Source organism: Chroicocephalus ridibundus, chromosome 4, assembly GCF_963924245.1.
Source record: "Chroicocephalus ridibundus chromosome 4, bChrRid1.1, whole genome shotgun sequence".
Lineage (NCBI taxonomy): Eukaryota > Metazoa > Chordata > Aves > Charadriiformes > Laridae > Chroicocephalus > Chroicocephalus ridibundus.
This window is the reverse complement of record NC_086287.1, coordinates 5,966,118-5,985,406: the sequence shown is the minus strand read 5'-3', so window position 1 is coordinate 5,985,406 and position 19,289 is coordinate 5,966,118. Positions and strand designations below refer to the sequence as shown.

The 19,289-nt window shown below is 41.6% G+C and overlaps 1 protein-coding gene across 6 annotated transcripts in view; it reads right to left on the bottom strand.

Moving 5' to 3' along the window:
* ANO5 (anoctamin 5) overlaps window positions 1–19,289 on the bottom strand; it is a 62,565-nt gene that overhangs the window by 12,798 nt on the left and 30,478 nt on the right. For 5 of the 6 annotated variants that reach the window (XM_063331539.1, XM_063331540.1, XM_063331543.1 and 2 more), the window contains 10 exons: window positions 14,978–15,046; window positions 13,824–14,108; window positions 13,370–13,483; window positions 11,151–11,317; window positions 10,176–10,310; window positions 8,819–8,924; window positions 8,663–8,723; window positions 6,850–7,001; window positions 1,466–1,540; window positions 579–801 (listed from right to left, as the gene is read on the bottom strand). In XM_063331539.1, coding sequence (XP_063187609.1) covers window positions 579–801; window positions 1,466–1,540; window positions 6,850–7,001; window positions 8,663–8,723; window positions 8,819–8,924; window positions 10,176–10,310; window positions 11,151–11,317; window positions 13,370–13,483; window positions 13,824–14,108; window positions 14,978–15,046 — 1,387 coding nt within the window. The remainder of the gene's footprint in view (window positions 1–578; window positions 802–1,465; window positions 1,541–6,849; window positions 7,002–8,662; window positions 8,724–8,818; window positions 8,925–10,175; window positions 10,311–11,150; window positions 11,318–13,369; window positions 13,484–13,823; window positions 14,109–14,977; window positions 15,047–19,289) is intronic. The other variant, XM_063331542.1, reaches the window with a different exon arrangement.

Below are 19,289 nucleotides of genomic sequence, written 5' to 3'. Positions count from 1 at the left end.
CCTTAAAGATCATCTAGTTCCAACCCCCTGCCATGGGCGTGGACACCTCCCACTAGACCACAGCTAAGGGAAAAAGGCCCAAGAAAAAGAAACCCTGGAAAATCTACTGTCCTATCCCATCACCCAGCCTCCTACCTTTTCCCCCCAGAGTACAAGACATGATTATTTAGTCCATTTTCTTGTAAAGATGGCTGTGAAAGCTGTGGTCTATTTTTAAATATGTATCCTCAGGATTTCTGATTGAAATACTGCTAAATCAAGACAGTTTGATCTTGCTTTGGTGACTTTAATGTAACACACGATAAATTTTAATTCTGTTCGGAACTACGATTGTTTCTGTAGACTAGTTTTAATATAAGCAAACATTATACTAAGAGAAAACAGCTTATGATAACTACGCAAATGTGGGGAAAACGTTCAATATGGTCATGGATACGACTGAGTCGTTGCTGCAAGCTACAGACTGATGTCCTAGTGCTTGAACTGGGCCCGAGGTGAGAACAACTCCACAGAGCTCCTCTCGATGGATTCTACTTTCCTGATTCCTTGAAAGTTTTGTCTTTGAGTACACTGCTTACCCATATCAGTAATCCAGATGGCTATTCTCTCATATAAGAAATTCAGTATCATGATGATGACAAAATTCAGGCACGAGGCTGTGACTGAAGTTGCCAGCTGAGGGGTCAGTAATCCACTGATGGGCTCTAAAGATTGAGTGTTCTCCATCAGGCTGGCAAAGGCAGCGTACACCGCAAGACGATACACGATCACAGCTATCATGCTAGCTATAATCAGAGACACCTAAGGAAAGGACAGAGACGTCAAATATACTTATAGCTCAGTATAGTTATATGCATGCAACTTTTCAAGTAAGACGTAAAAACATCATGCATTATACTTTTTAAATTTTATTCTTTATGGGCGTGAGTTCAGCAGCACTGAAATGCAAAGTACACAGGCAAAACACTTTGTTATATTAGATACATTAAACCTAACAAAATTATTTTGTTAACACAAGAAAAGCAGACAATCTAATGCCAATATGAAAAAAATACATAGAAACGGAGATGGATGGAAGGGAGAAGTTAGATTACATCGTCCATCCTGAAATTCACTCTGCAGATATTTCTACAGAGAAATATGTAGACATTTCATTGTAGTGAATAGTATCTTTTTTTTTTTTTGCCTTTAATATTATTTTTTTCAATATGGTCTGTTAACAGCGAGAGGAAAATTATCCCTATACTAAAATGTCCAATAAAATTACTAATTAATGACAGATTTCCAAGGATGACTTTTTTTAACCTGAATTGAAGCGCATTTTGCACGACAGCAAGAAATCAGCAGGGCAATAATAAAAGCACGTGTTAACGTCGTGCTTAAAACCAGACCGTGTTAATGTCATGATTATGGATGATCAGCAACTCTGATACATGTTAAAATGAGGATTCCAAAAGATGCTCACCCAGAACAACACTGTAGTTCCTGAGATGCAGAACCGCACAGCCTGGCTAGTTATAGGCAAATAAGGCTCCATCTCCTGAAACAGTCAAGCAAGCACAGCACAGTTCACAAATCCATCATCTTACTCTAACATCAAGCAGCACACAGAGCTCTCATCAGCTGTGTGAAAGTGCCCACATCCGAGGAGAACCATTGAGAACCCCCCTCTCTAAAAGGGCAGAGAAGACACAATTTTGAATGTGCTGGGGGGAGAAAACAAATCAGGACAGAAGAGATGCCAATGCTAAAAGTACAGACGGTACTTGGAAAGAATGGTTAAACCTTTGCAAAAATCAATCAATAGCTGAAGGAAAAAGACCACCTCCTTCATTAGATGAACAGGACAGAACTATTACCGTAATGGTAGGGCAGAGCCTGAGTTCAGAGTCCAGAACTGGACTGAATTTTAAGAAATTCTTTGTATCAAGATATCTTAAAATGGTCATTTATTTGGATGTATCATGTTTTTCCACACAGCCAGAGAGTGTTTTCCTCCACTCCTTCAATTTATATTTTCCTTAATTGAAGAAATGGCTACATTTGTTAGTTGCCAATCTCTGCTGCAGCACCATGCAGCTAGATCTTACCCAAGAGAGTATCCCCATATAGCACATGAACAATTTTCCATGTTCGTGTAAAGTTCTCTTTTTCGCAACCAATTCTAATTCCTAAAACATCAGATTATATGTATTAAGAAAGGATCACTTAAGAACTAAAGCCAGTGCAAGAAGATGTAGTAAAAAATAATCTGAATTTGATAAATCTTGGGACAAGGTTCCCAGGGAACTACAGACCGGTTAGTCTCACCTCCATCCCTGGGAAGGTAATGGAGCGACTCGTTCTGGATGTCATATCCAAGCACATTCAGGAGCTGGAAGTTATTGGAAGTGGTCAACATGGATTTACCAAGGGTAAATCATGCTTGACCAATCTCATAGCCTTCTATGGTGTTATAACTGGTTGGCTGGATGAGGGCAGAGCAGCAGATGTCATCTACCTTGACTTCAGCAAGGTGTTTGACACTGTCTCTCATAACATCCTCCTTAGGAAACTGAGGAAGTGTGGACTAGACGAGGGGACAGTGAGGTGGATTGAGAGCTGGCTGTGTGACAGGACTCTGAGGGTTGTGATTAATGGAGCGGGGTCGAGTTGGAGGCCTGTAATCAGTGGTGTCCCCCAGGGGTCGATACTTGGACCAGTACTGTTTAACATATTCATCAATGACCTGGACGAGGGGACAGAGTGTATCCTCAGCGAGTTTGCTGATGATACCAGACTGGGAGGGGTGGCTGACACCCCAGAGGGCCGTGCTGCCATCCAGCGTGACCTGGACAGGCTGGAGAGCTGGGCAGAGAAGAACCTAATGAGATTCAACAAGGACAAGTGTACGGTCCTGCACGTGGGGAGGAAGAATGTCAGGCACCAGTATAGGTTAGGGGTGGACCTGCTGGAAAGCAGCTCTGAAGAAAAGGGTCTGGGGGTCTTGGTAGACAGTAAATTATCCATGAGCCAGCAATGTGCCCTTGTAGCCAAGAAGGCCCAACGGAATTCTGGGCTGCACAGGGAAGAGTGTGGCCAGCAGGTCAAGGGAGGTCATTCTCCCCCTCTACTCTGCACTGGTGAGGCCACAACTGGAGTACTGTGTCCAGTTTTGGGCTCCCCAGTTCAAGAGGGACAGGGAACTACTGGAGCGAGTCCAGCGTAGGGCAACAAAGATGATTGTGGGATTGGAGCATCTCCCTTATGAGGAAAGGCTGAGAGAGCTGGGACTCTTTAGCCTGGAGAAGAGAAGGCTGAGGGGAGACCTTACTAATGTTTACAAGTATCTAAAGGGTGGGTTTAAGGAGGACGGAGCCAGGCTCTTTTTCAGTGGTTCCCAGTAACGGGACGAGGGGTAACGGGCACAAGCTGGAACATAGGAAGTTCCGATCAAACATGAGAAAAAACTTCTTTACGGTGAGGGTGACAGAGCACTGGAACAGGCTGCCCAGGGAGGGTGTGGAGTCCCCTTCTCTGGAGATTTTCAAGACCCGCCTGGATGCAGCCCTGAGGGATGTGCTCTGGGCAGTCCTGCTCTAGCAGGGCAGTTGGACTAGACGATCTCTAGAGGTCCCTTCCAACTCTGAAATTCTTTGATTCTGTGATTCCGTTCCTCTTGGACAAAGGGGCAGCAATTACTACAGGCGAGCACAATATTAAGTATATTATCAATAAGTGTATTGAACCAGGAAATCCTTGTTTTGACAACAGAAGATATTGAACCTGTAAAATGTTGTTGAAAGGAGTTTGTTTTCTGTTGCACACAAGGCCAATGCACTGGGATAACGCGGTGTAATTACGCTGAATACAACGGCCACGACTGAGCTGCGCGTTGGTCTCTGAGACAACCAAGCGGCAGCAGTTCTTTTACAAGTGTTTGGCGATATTCTTCAGTCAGTGAGTGTGCTCATACCGATGTGATTTTGTTTGAGGTGTGATGTGCTGTTCTCTCAGGAGGGATACACCGCCTCTATCTGCCTAAGTATACTTCCTAACCATAATTACCAATACTGCCTTCTCGAGTCACAATGAGTTGTTTGATGGTGATAACAGAAGCTCTATTAACAGAACTATAAAAACCAGCTGAAGATAAGATACAAGCACAGATATCAGGTGGCTTGACATAGGCTCATAACATTTTATACCTATTACTATTAATAAATAATATGTATATTCTATACTTAGAACAAATGTTTTGCACATTCTAGGCTATTCAACAGGTTTTCTACTTTAGAACAAAATGTAGGCAATAACGTCCAACGACAGAGCCTAAGTTTGAATGGATTGCTTCATTATTTAGGTAAATTGAGATTCTACTGTAATCAGCAAAACTAGATTTTAGCTATGATCTAGCTATATAGTTTTGCTTCATGACCAAATGAGGCGTTAATTAAGGCCTCAAGGTGGGCAATTTCTGTTTCAGTGCACCTAGAACTTTGAATCATGGCCAGGAATAATGAGGAAATAATTTTCTGAGTGAAGCAAAGCCAACCTTGGGACGCCAGAAACTCAGTGAGCTGTATGCGTATCAACTTACCAGTCTGCGGAATTAACTTATTTGAAATCCCTGTCCTTTCACGTGTTCAGTATTGCACGTTATCTAATGAACGGCAATTACACTACAGCGTGGCTAATCTGCATGGTTTGCTATAACAGGGTATTGATAAGGATCACAGCCACACAAAAGCTTTGAAAATCCCCCAAGGTAATATATTGATGTGTCATAAAATAAAGGACGGTACAGTCGTTGAATTTTTATGGTAATTGTTAATGCATACTTAGAAAGCACAGAAGAGTGCTGTATCTCTTTCTGAGATAAGAAAAATATATTACAGTCCAATTTCTATTCCCTAAATAAAGGCCAAATAAACCATCCTACCTAAGCGATCTGCATGAATTTAGAGAGAGAAAAATCTTCTCCCCCAGGAGAGTTATACAAATGCTCCTCACCCATCTTTGGCTGTCATCTGCTGCGGCTGCTTCACCTCACCAGACTATGGGTTTTGGTCCGTGCTGTCCACAATCGCCGCCTGCGGGCGAGCCCCTTCATTCCCTCTCCTCACACCAGCACCCTCTGCTGCAGCCCCTTCCTTCAGGGCACACAAGGGCCCTGAACCCCCTGCGGGATTTCTCCCTGCTCTTTCCTTCAGCTGCAGCAGACCCACCGTGGTCCAGCTGGTTTTGGGCACTGCGCAGCCATATAAGAAAGTGGAGGTTTTGAGGCTGAGCATACACAGGGATGCAAACTAGCAAACCCCATGCAACAGGCAGGCACCTCTCTTCAATTAGCTGAATGAGCTAACCAAAAATTGATTTACCTGAAGCTGTACACCCTCAAAATCATAGTGCACGGTTATCAAAGACCCCTGCGTAACTTGTACAGCATACAAGCTACAGGTATAAGAAGAACAGCATTAATGCTGCATGTGCAGAAGGGGAAGGAGAGACACAAACGCTGTCTCTCCTAAGAAATAAGATTAGTGTATATAGTTCCTAACAGTTAAGGAGACAAGCCCTGGAAGACAGGACTTGTTTTATATCTTTATATAACAGTGATTCTTTCCATGTTCTGGCTCCGCTTCTGGTTTTTTCCCAGGAACTGTGCTATCTTAGTATACTCATGACTAGTGAAAATAAGTTATTTATATATAATTCTAGGAAAAGGAAGGATGGCTTAAAAATACGTCAAATTGAGGTGGTAGATGTTGTATTGGAATGCAGCCATCTGATCCCTAAATTTGTCAAATAACTCCTACCTAAATTAAATTTAAATGGAGACGATTAACTTCTAGTACGTTCTAAAACATCCAGCATTTAACAGAGTTAAATAGTGTGGTTAATTGTACCTCAATTAGATTTCAGACACAGGGCTTCAGCAACCTTCATCTCTAGCATTCCCCAGACACAGTGGCTGTCTACCAGAAGCAAAACCACAGCTAGTCCCACCTATGTATCTTTAGATCGAGACCACCGCTGCTTCTATCTTGTGGAGAGATGAGAAAGTGCTTTTAAAGGCGTGAAGATTTCAGAGACTGTTACCTTGAAATGGGAAGGACGCTGTAAAGATGGTGCTAGCCAAGCGAAAGCTATAAACTTTGCCTTTGTATTCCCAATTTAATCTATCAGTTTCCAGTGGAAATTAAAATCAACAGAGTGTAATTAAAGTTATGCACAGGCTCCAGAGGTAACCCCCTCACATTCTCATTTATTCTGTGTCAAAAGCCTAGATAACAAAAGACATGTGCAGGAAGAGAGCCGTGGCCCAAGAGACGGGGCACGTCTGTCATGTGCAAGAGGCCGCCGTGTTACTGTTACCGTCAGACTGGAAAGCGGGACAGACACACGGCAGTGGCCCTGCGCCGGGGTGAAACAGACCCCCCAGATTTACTAACGCTAACACAGCCATGCTGCTGTCAGCAGTTAAAGAGTTTATCTCTGATACCCATCAACCAAAGAGCCCAAACCTCAGCACTCACCAACTGGACGCCTTCAGCGAGAAAACAACGCGTTACCAAATTCTGCTTTGATATTTGATGCAATCTGTTGTGCTCAGTGAGGGTGTGGTTGGCATCACATTCCACATGTTTCAGCCAAACTCACTGCTCCATAAACCCTGCTCTGTGGAGACGTAATAGCCGAGGGCCTGCCCTGCTCCAATATAAATGCGGCATCACTTAGGTGTGCGTCGCAAATCTCTACTTAGCCACGAGATATGGGCCTGTTCCTGAGGCAGAACTCACGCGTTATCAAACTACCTTTCAGCACACAACTGGATCTGCATGCACCTCCACCCAGCGGGCTCATTACCTGAGTTACGGGATTCTTCTTCTTTTGGGTACATTTTGCCTCGTACTCAGGCCTCAGCTGGAGTTGTTGCTGTTCCTCTTCAAAATCAACCAAATCCCACTCATATTTCAGTCTCGCTTGCCGTCTCTTCCAAAACTCCAAGAAAAGCGTAACTGCAATTTGGAAATGTTAAAATATAGTTAAGAGAGAAGTGAACAACTTAATGAACAAAGTTAAACTTGTTTCTCTGCTGGCTCCTATTCTGCGGTCTATTATTTACCCTCACAATGTCATCCATCTATTTCTATTGACTACCTATTAAAGTTCACAGCTAAGACCATAAAATGGATTAAGTAATTTATTAACTAATTGAATTCCATAAGCGGATGACAAGCAAGATGCCAAGCCAGGATATGGGTATTTCCATGGTTGTGGCAACCATGCTAAATTGCAGTTTAACTACTTTTCATACGCAAATAGCGATACAGAATTAACAAAGGAACGTGATAATGCAACTAATTGCTTGTGCATAAACCTGTAACATACGAACAACCATTGCAAATAAGTACAACTGCTTTCAAGTAGTACATTCAAAAATTTCCGTTGCTTTTTGATCACTATTTGATATCACGGTCATTTTAAATACAGTGAATGTCTGATGCTTTCCATATGATCAAGAGTGAGGCTGGCTTAAGAAATTTCCAAGGCACTAGAGGGAAAGGTTTCATATATAAAATAAACAACGATAAAAGTTATAATACTATAGAACATTTTAAAAACCCTCTATAAACTACTTTAAAATGTAAACTTTTAGTAATCTGATTGTTCTTATTTGAACTGGAGAGGCTTTATGGTTTACACAAACGCAGGAAAGCTTATCGTCTGCAGTTCTGAAATCTTTTGCCGGTACTTCCTGAATGACTAATCCACGTCACTCAAATGCTAGTGCTTAAAACCAAGAAAAGTTTAGGAAAACAGCAATACAACATCATCTTATTTGAAGTTGGTTTTGAGAATTCTCTACGAAAAAGTTAGTGGGTAGATCCTTCGGCAACAAATGCACAAACAGATTTTCTGTTAGCACCTAGAGATCTTTGTGTCTTAATGAAATAGCTGGACTCAAATTGAAGATTTAATTGTGATCTTTCATACAAACAGTATGAAGCAGGAGACAAGATATTTAAGGAAATAAGAAACAATAATTACACTATCCGGAATCTATAAATCTACAAAGAACATGTATTCGAGACAATACAATCTTAAAGTCTGAACAAGTATCACTTGGTGTCAAACCGTGCTTACAGACAGAGTCAGGAAATCCACCTGTTTCTGCATCATCAAAACATACTATAATGCATGAACTTAATCGGAATGGAAGCCAACTAATTCTCATCCTAAAAGCGCTGCTAATGAAGTGGTAGCGCTGAACCACCAGCCAGTGAAAGGCCACAGAAGCTCTCTACTCTCTCTACTCTCTCCTCTCCCCCGGGGACAGTGATAACTTGCAGCGCTGAGGAGAGAGAAGACTCTCACAAGGACTGCATGAGGTTGGGCCACTCTGTCTTAGGTTACTAAGGAAAGAAACAAATTTTAGCAGATAGAGAATGCAATGCTTACGACATCCTAGATACCTCCTAGATATTTTTTTTTTTCATTTTGGTTAAGTCAAATCCCTCTGTACCTTTAAATTATTTTTCTTCTTTCCTCGCTTTTGCATCTGGGGCAGGATATTAAAGCGAAGACATCACTCTCCTTCTTCCCACTTCCCATGTCCCTCAGCAGTTTGGCCAAAATCTCTTTATTGCTTGACATAAAACTTATCAAATGTACTCACCCCATATGCCCATGAAAATGGCAAAAAAGAGAGTTGCCACGTTGTCAAACAAATGGGAGTACTGCAACAGAACAGAGAGGAACAGGTCAGTACCGAAACAGTTTTCAGCTGGTTCATGAACAAAAGTGCCAAGTGGCTGGAGAACCAGTTACAGACCTCTGAGGACTCACAGGTGGTGTTTAGTCTCCAGTAGTCGCACTCTCGGTCACAGAGAGGGCACATGATGATCTCTCCTCCAATTGCAGGGTCACAGATTTCTTTGCTGAGGAGAAAATATTGTACAGTATCTGTTTTCACAGCATCTCAAAAGCTGCTAAATTTTTTTTTTTTTAAGTAAATTTTATATAAGAGCTTCGTTTGTTCAAAGCTCAACATCTGCACCTTCACAGAGAAGATGCCAACTCTTGTCACGTTCACTGGTGTTAGCCTGTAGTTGGTCAGGGCAAGCCAAAGAATGCAGCAGCTGCTACAAGGAGCAGAACTAGGAATTCCCATGGTGTGGGCTTTCTGATTGCACCAGCAATGAATCAAAGTCTGTAAGGAGCTGTACTGCTCCTTGGGTACATGTACTGCTTCCAGGTGAGATATGAACCCTGTTATTTCTCATCAGGTTAGTAATGCGTTCAAAACACCTTTTCTAAATGCAGAGGCATTAATTCAGCTTTGCAATCTACAGCAACATTTGCTACTTCAATTTAACTACTACCGCGGGCAGAGTTTACAATCCTATGATAGTCCTTCAGTATCCAGAGAAAGCCGAACATGTGTAGCAGTATCCCCAGGTGAATGCTGAACCTGGCTAAAATGTAAGTCTCAAAATGACATAATTCAATAGAATGTATGAGAATTTTAACCTGTTATTCATCTTTTCTGGTTAAAACGCAAAATTTTCTGGCAGCTTTCTTATTAAAAAAAGCAGTGAGCAATGAAATGTCAACCCTCTTTTCCTCTCCACACCCCCAAATCTCTGAATACAATAAATCTTAGTATTCTTGAAGAAACAAACATAACGCTTATTTAAAAAGAAGCGAACTCTGGCTTCCGAGATCTGGGATTCCTCTGAGAAGAGAGCACTGCTGATCTGTCCTGTACTCAGCTTTTGGTAGTTAGTGCCAATGATGACCTACACGAAAAGGTCAAGGGACTACTCTGCAAGATAGATTAAAATAGAAAAGCTTAAGGCAACAATAAACACTCGAAGCAAACAATTTTGAGAGATGTCAGTGGTACTCTTAGGACTTTATGTGTTGCAGGTACGCCAATATAGAAAGCTATTGCCAAATGGCAATAAAATATTGCTTTTCACCTACAAATTGAGTCTTACTAATTAATAGTCACAAGTTCTGCATTAGCTGTCCACCACCATTTCAGTCAATAAAGATAGCTGAAGAACAAATTTGTCTGCTCTGACAAGCTTTGAAAGATTGTACCTGCTCTTTTTGCAAGAACAAAATGTTCACATTCCTTAGCTTTTCCCATTATAAGCCCAGGAGATTTTCAACATTACACTCACCTGCTCATATTTTCATCCATTGTAATCAAGCCATAAAAAAAACAGATTAAGCCAACAACTGCTGCAAGGAATAACATCTCCGTGTAAAATCCTAGCCAGGCAAAATAGATTCCAATCTTCTCACCATAGTACTTCCTGAATACAAAAAAAATGCAATTAATAGGAGTACAAAGCAAAGTTCAAAACTGCAATAGAGGACACTGGCAGAGTCCAAATGAGACACTTGGCAAAATTCTCATTTAACGGAAGAGTAAATGCATTGATATACACTGGAAAAACGAGATTTGAAGCTAGCTGTGAGAAGGTATGCAAGCTGCATGAGCAAAATATATGGCCTCTTTTGACCCTTTTTCTCCTCCTAGCAGAAGCTCCAGCTTTAACCTTCCCACAGGATAACGTAAATGAAGCTTGACTTTTTTTATTTTCCTGGGCACACCAGTTCCGATCATATGGCTAGAATGAATGGGTAATCCACAGAAATACAACTGGTTGTGTTGCGAATGAGGCAACTGTAATCTGAGAATAAAGTAATGTTTTTGTTATATCATACGAGCTGAATCAAAGAGATCTTGGGTAGGGTTAGTTCAAATTTGGGGTTAGTACTGATTTTATCAGTGTTTTTTCAAGTCTGTGTTGAAATTTCAAATCAATATTTAAATATTGTGGCAGATACTGATTACAATATGCAAGGAATGCTTCGTATGTGTTCTTCCACAGCTGAATAATCTGTAACATACCTGACCCCAGGAGCACTGGCTAGATTGAAAGAGGCTTGATTGGAAAAACTGGCATTTTTCCAGTTGCTAGTAAAAACTCGGGTCCTGTCCTCCAAGGACCTAGTGCCCAATTAAGTATCCAATTCTCACTGGATCTTAAAAGTAGTAAAAATTTCCCAGCAGGATCAAGCTGTTTTGTAATACGCTTATATTACAGTGAAAATGAAGTAAATGTAATAAAACACAGGCAGTATTTTACCTGATGAGGTCCAAAGGCTGTTCTTTGTAGAACCGCAAGAAACGGGCCCACTCCATGTACAGCGTGTATCTCTCATTGTCACAGTTTGGATCATTTGCCTTTTTCCAGTACTGGCACTGTGAGCAAATCAGAGTAAAGGCAAAACACCTCATCGACAGACTCAAAGACTACATTGAAAGAAATGAACATTAATGATGATGATGCATTCCTCTTAAGATCATGACACTTAAACTACTTTGAAAATCAAACTTAGCACTCTACTTCACCACTTTATTTGAGTAGAACCCTTTTTATGTATGTCTTAAGATAATACACGTTTTCAGAAAACATTTACCAATCTTAGACATGAAGTCAACCTGTAGTGTAACCACATCATCTTACATTACACCAGTGTTGTGCTGGTACAACACGCTCATTTCCACTGGGAGGTTACTGCAGTGAATGGTTTGTTCCTTTACACTGGTGTAGCGTACGCAATTGCGGAATTTCAAGCTTCCCTGAAGTACAAAACCACCATTTTACTCCCGCTTCACTAAAAATAATAATAGAATCATAGAGTGGTTTGGGTTGGAAGGGACCTTAAAGATCACATAGTTCCAACCCCCCTGCCCTGGGCAGGGACGCCTCCCACCAGACCAGGCTGCTCAAAGCCCCATCCCATAATGCAAATTTAAATCCTGTTCTCTGTACTTCTGAATCAGGTTCACATTGTAAATCGCAAAGCCAAAAGCATTTCACTGAGAGGCGTAAACTAGGGGATATAAGTTAAAGTTGTTTGGTGCCTCCAGCCATAGCACTCTGATGTACTCCATGCTGTGGTTTCCTCAAGCTGTAATGCAAGGACATGCAACGCAAAATTCTGACACTAATTAATTTCAGTGGTGTTCATCACCATCATGTATCTGCCTGCCAACTACTAGGAAAATTTTAGAAATTCATCAGTTTCCTAGAAATTAAACAGCACAAAATAACCACAGTTTCGGACAGCTCTTGTAAGTTTATTTTGTATTATAGAACTCTGCTTTTAGAAATATTTGGTTATGTCAAATATTCTTTTTGTGATCTTGGTTTTCATTTTTTCCCTGCATGTTCCTCAATCACAAAGAAAAGCATGAAAACCGGTTTCTAAATAGAAATCAAGACATTTAAACAACCTAAAGTTTGCATTTTTAAAATATTTTTAAAGGTTAAATAGTTATTTTTTTAGACAATGATTTGTGAGACTGTCTCATGCTTTTGGAATTTTTTCATATGATTTTTTAGCATTTAAGGTTGGTTGTATTTTTATAGAAGAGATTCTTGTACGACTGCTTTTTATCAGCAGTGATTTTCCTAGTCCCAACAGCATAGAGTACTTCCCAGCCTAGACTAGTCTTCTACAGCCTAGACTCTGATCAGCTAAACTTTCCCCCCGAAAATCTAAAGAATGTCCATTCATCCATTTCTTTTCATTTTCTGAGGGAGAAAACAATATTTGAAAACATTTAAAAATAGAAATATATATAATGTATTTAGGAATATCTTGTCATAGAATTCACAGATATAAATAAGCAATTTGCCTTCACTAAAGCATTGTGTCAAATCTCAAATAACTATCAAAAACAAGGAGAGAATTTAAGCAACAAATTAGACACAACATTCAAAAGGAAAAAGAAAAAATCCCTAAAATGCAGTAACCCATCTCTCTCTTGTTCTTTCCAAGAGATTTCAGGGCTAAACCCATATATGTTGTACTAAAAATTGACTAAACTACTAAACACCAGTAGTTACCATCCTGACCATATTCCCAGTATTTGCGGTTGCGTATGTATGTAACTACAGTACCTGTATGTACACACCCTACACACGCACACACTGCTGAGCGTATGCATCTCCAGTAGGGATTCGTTCCTTGTTATAATCTTTCTGATGTATTACTGCATAATCGTTGTCATAAACGTAACAGGAATAAACTATGGAATAAATCTCAGCACATTATGTGACTGACACATATCCTAGAAACGCAGCTCCCGTACGCGTGCACAGGACATTTCAGCACATAAAAGTCAAATAGCAGGGCTGGCAGCTACGTCTCGTGTATTACAAAAGAGAATGAATTACTGGGACAAACGGAAGGGTTTGAGTGCGTTTCATTTCTGCTGCAAACAGCAATGTCACAGCAGGTAAAAGAGTAAAAACACTGGGAAATGCTCAAGGGAGCAGAAAGCTAAAATACTTACATCATGAAGAGGATATGCAGCTGAATAGGTGCCGTTATTTAGCAGTCTCTTAATCCCAAATTTTTTCTTTCCTTCTTCTGTTCCATATGGGCAACGTGTGAGAATATAATTCACCTGAGATTCAAACACAAGGATTTCAGACCTCTCCTGCTTTAAGGCCATTTAACAGAAACCTTTAATGGTTGTGCACTGTGTATAATCTGCAGGAATAATACACAAAAGCAAAACGTGTTTCTTCAGAAGGCTCTACCCTGCATGAGACCCCTGAGGGCACGCTTACCTTGTAGACACCTAGAACATCTATTCCAACAAATACTATTCCAGATTCGTAAGAAAGACGCACAGGCATCTAGGTTTCCTCACATTCACTCACAAATATCACAGTTTATATACTCCTTCTTGCATTCTGTGTAAATCTACATGTAAATACAATCGGACAAATTCACATACGTACTATTCTGTTTCTCATGGATGGTGAGAAGAAAGTGCTCTCGTCGTTAATGAGGTACAGCTCCTGCTTGTCCTTGCTGAACGGGGCCGTGAAATAATCTGGTTCGGGGTGCATCACCTTCTCGGGAAGCCTGAGCGGTGCAAGCATACAGTCCAGGGGGTTCTCCACCGTTGAGGGAATGTCATTTTCCTTGATGGGAACTTTAATGTTCAGCACTTCTGCATACGTGATCAGAACCTCCCACGGGGCATGGATCTTCACAAAATAAATCTTGCCATCTTCAGATTCCTGCCCCAGGAAAGTTAAATCGGACATCAGACTAAACTGTGCTTTATTGTGAGATTTAGGAGAATAGTTGTAATACAAAATGTATTGCCTTTTATATAATTTTGAAAGCTTAAAAGAAAAAAAAAAAGGAGGGGGGAAAAGGGGATTATTTATTTACAGCCTCATGGCTACGATAATGAATAATCTTATCACAGGCCTCCCCGCACAGTGTATGCTCTTCTAGCGTTCCTCTGCATACACTGGAGAAAACATCAACCAGCAGGTCGTTCTAACATGCTGCTCAGTCAACCCCCACCTGTGGCTACAGAGTCTAAACTTCATCAAGAGTTATTTCGCCCCACCAATCTCTGGCAAAAACGTCCCAAAACTGAGCGTGCTGACTGAAGAAGTCAGCATCCCACCTTCTCCAGTCATTAAACAAAATAGTAAAACTAATCAAACACCCCCAAGTCGTTACACCAGAGTCCTTCCTCATCCTAATTACAACATCCAGCGGGCACGTGCTAATCCATCCACTGACTTGCAAACACGTTACTGTCTGGGAGGTGGGATTCAGCCCAGCTGTGAGCATGCTTCCCATATATGTGGGTTTCACTGAAGTCACAGCTATTTTGGAACCACTTTCTTTTTGTTATGAAATCAAAAGCCATCACTTCCTTCTGAATCAAAATTATTTTGCTTCCGCAATTCTTATGACCGTAATTGGAAAAATAACTCCAATAAACACATTAAGCTTGTTTCACCTAAATTAGTTACAAGCTACTGAAATCCGCTAGAATGATTGATAATTCTGCTCAAAGAAACAAAGTGGTACACGCTGATTAATAATTTGCAGATTGATTTTTTTGGTCCTAATTTTTCTTTTTTACCTTCTTATCTTCCGTTTCTAGTTCCAAACCAGCCTTTTTCAGATTTCTCTCAAATTCTTTTCTTCTTTCCTGAAGAGAAAGAAACACGCTTTATTAACTGACGAAGTTAGCAGCTAACTGATCACTCACTTTGATGACTTCACCGCGTTTCACTCCTCCTGTCTGCCCCGATGACGACCCCTTAAGGCTGTGTGACTTTTGCGAAAGAAAGAAGCCCGAAAGAAAGCCCAGCTGATGCACACCAGGCCACTTCTGAGCGAAGGCCAGCCCGGCGATGGCAACCCATCGGGAACTGCATTAACTAGCAACAGGAAACTTATTTATTAGTTAGGAACAGGCTCATAAACTGTCCGATCTTGTTAGCCAGAGAAGGAAACGAAGCCATGCGTCTCGAGCATTTCTGATTCTTTGGGAGGGTGATGTGCGTTGTGTGTTATCGTTCAAGTTTAGCTAAATTTCTAAAAGAACGTTGAGATGAAAAGAAAAATTCTGGAAGCACGTGGAAGACTGATGGCTTATAGTGACATCTGTTTACTGGTTTCACAATCATGCCCGATACAGAAGTTCAAGTACTGATTACAGGCAATTCAAACGGTATTCTTCACAAACAACACAACCTTAAAAGTAGATAAGCTTACACGTGATGATTTGTCAGTCTTATATATGCTTAGCTCGCATAAAGTCAGCGTGGACTTCAGGCAGAGATAAAGAGGCCAGCCTGTGGCACTGCACGATGGCTGCGTGATCTCTGGGAGTCTGCGACCCCTCTTGAACTCCGTGTTTTGCCAGGTAATTCCTAGGTGGTGTCTTAAGGCAAGAACGTTTTCTTCCCCTCCTTCCCTGTAGAATTTTTGCTCCCATTGGGAGGCTGAATTAATTTCTTTCTAATGATATAAAATGTGCTGAAGAACTGCCAGAACAACCACAAGCTAAGCTAACTATTGAGCCCTAGCCTCTTTAGAAAGCACTAGCTAGAGCAGCCGTTTTCTTCTAGCTAAAACCTGCAATGCTGTGTGACGTGTCCTCTACTGAAAGGTCTTAAATGACATTTTTCAAATACACTTAAAAAATCCAAAACACCGTCGCTTTCAGCCAGTTTCCTTTCCCTGTGTGTCTGCGAGAAATAGGCTGCTTTGCATTTCAGTTCGTGTTCATTTATCTGAGTAGTTTATGCGAACGGAAGAACAGCTTTAATGGCCCTCAAATCTACGTTGAAATGTGTTGATACATTTTCCAGTGTTAGTGGCTTTGCATTTTTACCTCTCGCATCTGATTTTGCCAAATATTATTAGATTTTAAATTAGACGCTGGCCTAGATGAACTTGCAAATGTGGTAATTCCCGAGTTGCAGCGCATGCTGGGGGCAAATGCAATTCCATGCATTACTTTTTAATTCGTCTGTCCCCAAAGCTGCCTACATGCACCTGCGTAAACACACCCGAGAACTCTTGTTTGCTGACCCGCTGATCTAACAGAGAACAATACAACTAAAACGTGATCCATGATTACATTCGAAAGTGGTATATAACAGCTGACATTCAAGCCCGGTATCCAAAGCTACGTGCTATTCCGGATTAGATTTTCTCCAAAGCAAGCGTGCTGGTGCGCGTTCTTTCCCCGGCAAACGCTGGAGAAGAGCCAAGCGACTCAGCTGGGAGGGTTCTCTGTCCCAGAGACACCAGCCAGCCCCTCCTCCGGCTGCGCAGCTGAACAACGGGCAGAGCCCAAGGGTCTGGCCCCATCTCACTGATCTTTCCTTACTGTACACTTAGCGTGATAAATTGCAGTGCTCTAATAGAATTTATGCTCATTTCACCACCTCGCTCGCTCCCCATAAGCCACCTTCTCCGAAACGCCTGTGAATGTGCTGTACTTTCCAGCCACTTGAAACAACCATCTTTAAAAGCAATCAATCTGCTGCAGCTGCTGAAAACAACCAAACAATACTCCCCCTTTTCTTGCCAAATACTGGATTTCCTCATGTCACTGTCAAAGGCTTAAAACAGACAAAATGTACCCTTGGACCAGTGCTGTTTTCTTTTAATACGTACTTGTAAGAATTTTAAGCTTACTGGCCCAAACCTAAAACGCTAGACCTGGTGTATATATTCGTGACTCCGCTACAGATGCCACTCTGCAGTCACAGAGGGACAAGGGAAACAACATAATTAATCGCATTAGTGAACACCAGTAATAGTGGGCTAATGCCCTTCCTCACGTTTTATTTAAGTACAGTTCTTAAGACGCTCCAAACCATCCGTAAGAGACTGAAACCACATTTTCGGAGGCCACTGTGGCCTCTGTAGGGCAGGGAGCAGTAGAGCATTCACCTCTCCCAACACCGCTGGGATATCCCGCATACTCGTACGCTGTAACTTGCCCGTCTAACACATGCTTGGCTGTAATGAACCAGCCCAATAAGATTAACAAAGCAAGATCCAAAGTCCAGCGATACTAACATGCCCGATGCAGATGCAACGCTGCACGATAAGATACCCAAGGACAACAGATAGACGACTGTTATAAACCCGTTTTTTGACAACAATGCTGTTACTGCTAGTAACAGGGGGTGCTCTGCATGCCCTCGAACACGCAGGAGATGACAAACACTTTCCTTCTGCAAATACCAGCCAGGCTGCTGTAAAGATGCCCAGTTTGGCTCAAGCTCAGTTTTCAGCTGCTCCTGCGGAGCCGGGGATGCAGCTTCTCCCAGCCGGCAGCCTAACAGGGTGCAGCAGGAGCAACAAGCATCTGACTTTTTGCTGCCCCTGGGTCCCTAACTTTGGGCTATCTGGTGGCTGGGAGAAAGCTGAAGTTTCTGTCTGAGACGATGAAAAGGACTAGATAAAATTTCTTTCTGCAGCTCCGTGCCCCACTGGGGACAGGGGGACTTTGCTTCCAGTAAAGATGGGAACACGTTACTTCGCACAGAGATCCCAGAGTCCTGATCATAGAATTGTCTAGGTTGGAAGGGACCTTTCAGATCATCGAGTCCAACCATTAACTGAACACTGCCAAAACCCCTACTAAACCATGTCCCTCAGCACCATGTCTACCCGTCTTTTAAATACCTCCAGGGATGGTCATTCAACCGCTTCCCTGGGCAGCCTGTTCCAATGTTTGATAACCCTTTCTGTAAAGAAATTTTTCCTAATATCTAAACTAAAACTCTCCTGGTGCAACTAGGGGCTGCTTCCTCTTGTCCTATCGCTTGTTATTTGGGAGACGAGACCAACCTTGACCTCGCTACCCCCTCCCTTCAGGGGGTTGCAGAGAGCGAGAAGGTCTCCCCTCAGCCTCCTTTTCTCCAGGCTGAACATTAAGCAACCCCAGCTCCCTCAGACAGTCCTTGTAAGACTTGTGCTCTGGACTATTTTGTGAAGAAATACACTTATGGACAATAAAGATCATGTCCTGGTCATACATGAATAATTTGTTAGATATTTTTTAAAATTATATTAATTTTTCCATGTTCACATGCATTTCATATATAAGTAAAACATTTCCACTTATCTGCTAGAGGCTTTGAGGAAAAATAAGAAGTATTGTTACACAAAAATGTAATCCTAATTTTTGTTTACAGAGACTTTGTGGTTAGGATTTATTCATGTAGCTTATAGAAGGCAAGTTCAAAACAGAGTTTAAGCTGGAAAGTTTCTGGGGAACATCAAAAGAAGTTAATGCATTTGTTCTGCATGAAGCCCAGGGAGAAGATGAACAGGCCGCCTCTTACATCTGTATCAGGGCTGTGTTGAAGCACACAAAGAAATTATTCATCCCTTTCTTATAAATGCAGAATAAAGCTGTTTCCTTGAGACAAGGAAACAAAACCCTGTGTCATAACTGTTATTCTCTTCCTGTGAACTTTTCTATTCTTAGCTGTTCCATTTTGCTGTCTCATCGTACTACAGTAAAAGAAATTCACATTTCTTTCCAGCAACGACTGTACAATAGCAAGTACAGTGTGTCAGGCAGATTCCAAAGGCTGCAGTGCATCACTATTTAAGTCTCGTTTCCACAAAGACAACAGCACAGTACTTCTACGCTAAGAAGTCTGCATTGATTTACAGGCATATTCATTGTATGAAGGACTATGCTGGACATAAATATAGGGCAAATTTGATTTTCTTAGCAGATTCCTCAGGAACTACGTGAAAAATAACATTGGTATCTTTATGCCTGTCCATCCTGTGACGGCAGAGCCACAGGGCCACAGACCAAATGCCTTCTTCCATGGGGCCGTAAACTCTTGTGGGTGTAACAGGCATATACAGAATTAAACCTCACTAAACCTGATGTTCTGCTTTTGTGC